We start from the raw sequence: 2,963 nt of genomic DNA, 5'->3' as shown, positions 1-2,963 counted from the left end.
GAGAGGCTGGGGGGGCACAAGGAGCTGGGAGGGGACACAGCCGGGACAGCTGACCCCAACTGACCAAAGGGATATCCCATACCATATGACGTCATGCTCAGCAATAAAAGCTAGGGGAGAAGAAGGAAGGGGGGGACATTCGGAGCGATGGCGTTTGTCTTCCCAAGTAACTGCTACGCGTGATGGAGCCCTGCTTTCCTGGAGATGGCTGAACACCTGCCTGCCGATGGGAAGTGGTGAATGGATTCCTTGTTTTGCTTTGCTTGTGCGCGGCTTTTGCTTTACCTGTTAAACTGTCTTTATCTCAACCCACGAGTTTTCTCACTTTTACTCTTCTGACTCTCTCCCCCATCCCACCTGGGGGTGAGTGAGCGAGCAGCTGGGTGGGGCTGAGCTGCCGGCTGGGGTTAAACCATGACACTTAACCAATACCAACGACTACTTGAAACCTGTATATATTACATAATCTTGTCTGCACACTACATGATATGATAAAAAAATCTATATCCAAGTATCATACTGAAAGCCAGAATCTGATTGCAAAACGGAGGAAATTTCAATATAACTTGAAATCAGGCACCAACAGTGATACTTTAAAAAGCTATTTATATATGAAAATACTCATAACCTTACTAGCTTAGAAAAATATCGATTGTTGGTATCTGAGAGACAGACCTAATATGCAACCCTATACTTCACAGGTCTCCAAATAACACAACTGTATGTTTTAACTATATATTGTTATAGATTGTGATGCACACACCACCCAGCACACAGGCATTTTAAATGTATACTATTGTTTTCAAGTAACATAAAAAAAGATTCAGTAACAATCCACTTGATGCTAGAAGCTGCAAAAATAAGTTACTAGATAAAACATTTTTTCTCCTATGAGAAACATTGTCAAATGTTTCTTGAGCTACAAGCATGGAAATTGGACAAATTTGTATCTGTTTCAATTCATGTTCTCCCTTGCATGTTTCACTGCTATCTAGCCTACACAAGAAGTACAAACTTAAATATACTGGCACTAAAGTTCCCTGTGCTATACACAGGCAGCCACCCAGCGCATTACTTTGGACACACAAATAATACGAACCTCAGCTACTCAGAAGCTTCAGTAAAACTAAGGGCCTCAAGAAAACATGATGCAAGTCTCAACTCTGCTTTGTTCCCATATTTAACTCCATAGTGACACTTTTCAGAGAAAGAAGAAGCGAATCTGGACATTCACGTACCTGCCACGCCAGTAACTGGTTTGGTTCAAGTTCAATAGCCTTCTTATACGCTCCTTTGGCCTGATCAGGCTGCTCTAACTCAGCAGCTGCCAGGCCAATAAATACCCAAGCATTGTAGTTATTTTTTTCTTGCTTCAAGACCGCCTAGAAATACACAATTTTAAGTGAAACTGACGAATGAAATCCATTTTATAGATCCATGAGTTTTATCATTACAGTTTGGTGAATTATTCTGTATGGTAATATTAGAAGTTAACTCATATTTAGGAAAAGGCTAAGATTAATAACTTCAGCGTTTTATGCCAGAGAATGCTTTATATCTGAACTATTCTGCCAGTAACCATATCTGTAGCTCAGCAATTAAAGCACTCCTGTCGAGATCTGCATTAGAAATCGATTTTATCACTATCGTTCTAGACTTAATATTCTTATTGCCACACATAAGCAAATGCAAAAGGGAAGGGGAATAAAGGTTTACCTGTGGGCAATTAACATGAACACCAATGAAGTTAAATCTGATAATCAATCTCAGCTATTACATCAATAAGATACTCCACACTCTGCATTACTATACAGCTGTAGGGGTATAGGAGCAGCAAACAAAACAAGCAAAAAATATTAACTTCCAAGTAAAAAATTAACTACCTTGCAGTGTTTCAAGGCTTCCTTATATTCTTTATTTCGTATTGCATCCCTAGCACTCTTTAATGCTGCCTTCACCTCCTTATTTGACATTGCGGCTGCTAAGTAAAAAGGACATATAGTCAATTCTTATAAAAAGGTATACTGACCTCAAAACATTGTTTATATCCCACTGTAATTGCACAGAGAGCATTTTAAACACAGAAATATAGTGCAATATGCCAAAAAGCATACAGCACTAAAAGTTGCTGAAACAAATAATAGGGTTACTATTATAATGGTTAAATATTAATGGTTAAATTAGTTACTTATGGTTAGCTCCAACGCAGGATTAACTCAATATTCCAAACAGTTAAACAATACAAAGCAGCTATCCCAGAATGAAATTTAAGTACCACAGCAGTACCATGGCCAGCCTGTCACTTACATTCAGGGTGGTTCACAACGCCCTCCCTTCACACACGCTTATGGCAGACCCTGCCTCCGACTACCGCTGTGTAGCAAAAAAGAACAAGCGTTTAAGGACACGTCAAACAGGCATTCACGCTTTTGAAGTCTGACATAATCATGCCCTATTTTGATGTGTGTAGTAAATATTTTGCCTCAAATCAACGTTAGAAACACCACACTCAAAACTGCCTAAATGGGATGAGGCTGAAAAACAACATTGCTGGTGCAGGCACTGAAAGAGACTGAAAAAGTGACAAGCTAAAGAACAAAAAAAAACTTTTAGCAGCTGAAGAGCCAAAGATAAAGAGTGGACGAAGGGCCTTGAGACAAATTAGTAAAGAAAGGACAAAGGAGGAGGGTGGATTTCAAATATTCCCTCGGAGCCTAAAAAAATATAAATTAATCCGTCAAACTTACATTGCTCTACAGCTCCTGGAGATGAATTTGCTTCCTAAGAGGGCACAGACTGCTCGACCATCACAAACACACACCCCCGCTGACCTTCCCGAGCCTGAACTCCATTTTCACCTGCAGAGAAAAGAGACACCACGTCAGCCCAACCGGGCGCCTCGGGGGAGGTCGGCTCCGCAGCCCTGCCCCGGAGCGAGGGGCGCCCAGGCCGGGCTGCCGACG

At 41.1% G+C, this 2,963-nt stretch overlaps 1 protein-coding gene across 1 annotated transcript in view; it reads right to left on the bottom strand.

Moving 5' to 3' along the window:
* LOC104075861 (tetratricopeptide repeat protein 37-like) overlaps positions 1–1,973 on the bottom strand; it is a gene marked incomplete at its 3' end in the record, with an annotated part of 10,677 nt that extends 8,704 nt beyond the window's left edge. The window contains exons 1-2 of the mRNA XM_009576518.1: positions 1,884–1,973; positions 1,239–1,382 (exon numbers count right to left, since the gene is read on the bottom strand). Coding sequence (XP_009574813.1) covers positions 1,239–1,382; positions 1,884–1,973 — 234 coding nt within the window. The remainder of the gene's footprint in view (positions 1–1,238; positions 1,383–1,883) is intronic.
* Positions 1,974–2,963: the final 990 nt, after the last annotated feature.

The sequence above is a fragment of the Fulmarus glacialis genome, unplaced genomic scaffold, assembly GCF_000690835.1.
Source record: "Fulmarus glacialis isolate BGI_N327 unplaced genomic scaffold, ASM69083v1 scaffold5764, whole genome shotgun sequence".
Classification (NCBI taxonomy): domain Eukaryota; kingdom Metazoa; phylum Chordata; class Aves; order Procellariiformes; family Procellariidae; genus Fulmarus; species Fulmarus glacialis.
The sequence above is the reverse complement of the archived record's forward strand: the minus strand, read 5'-3'. Positions and strand labels throughout refer to the sequence as shown.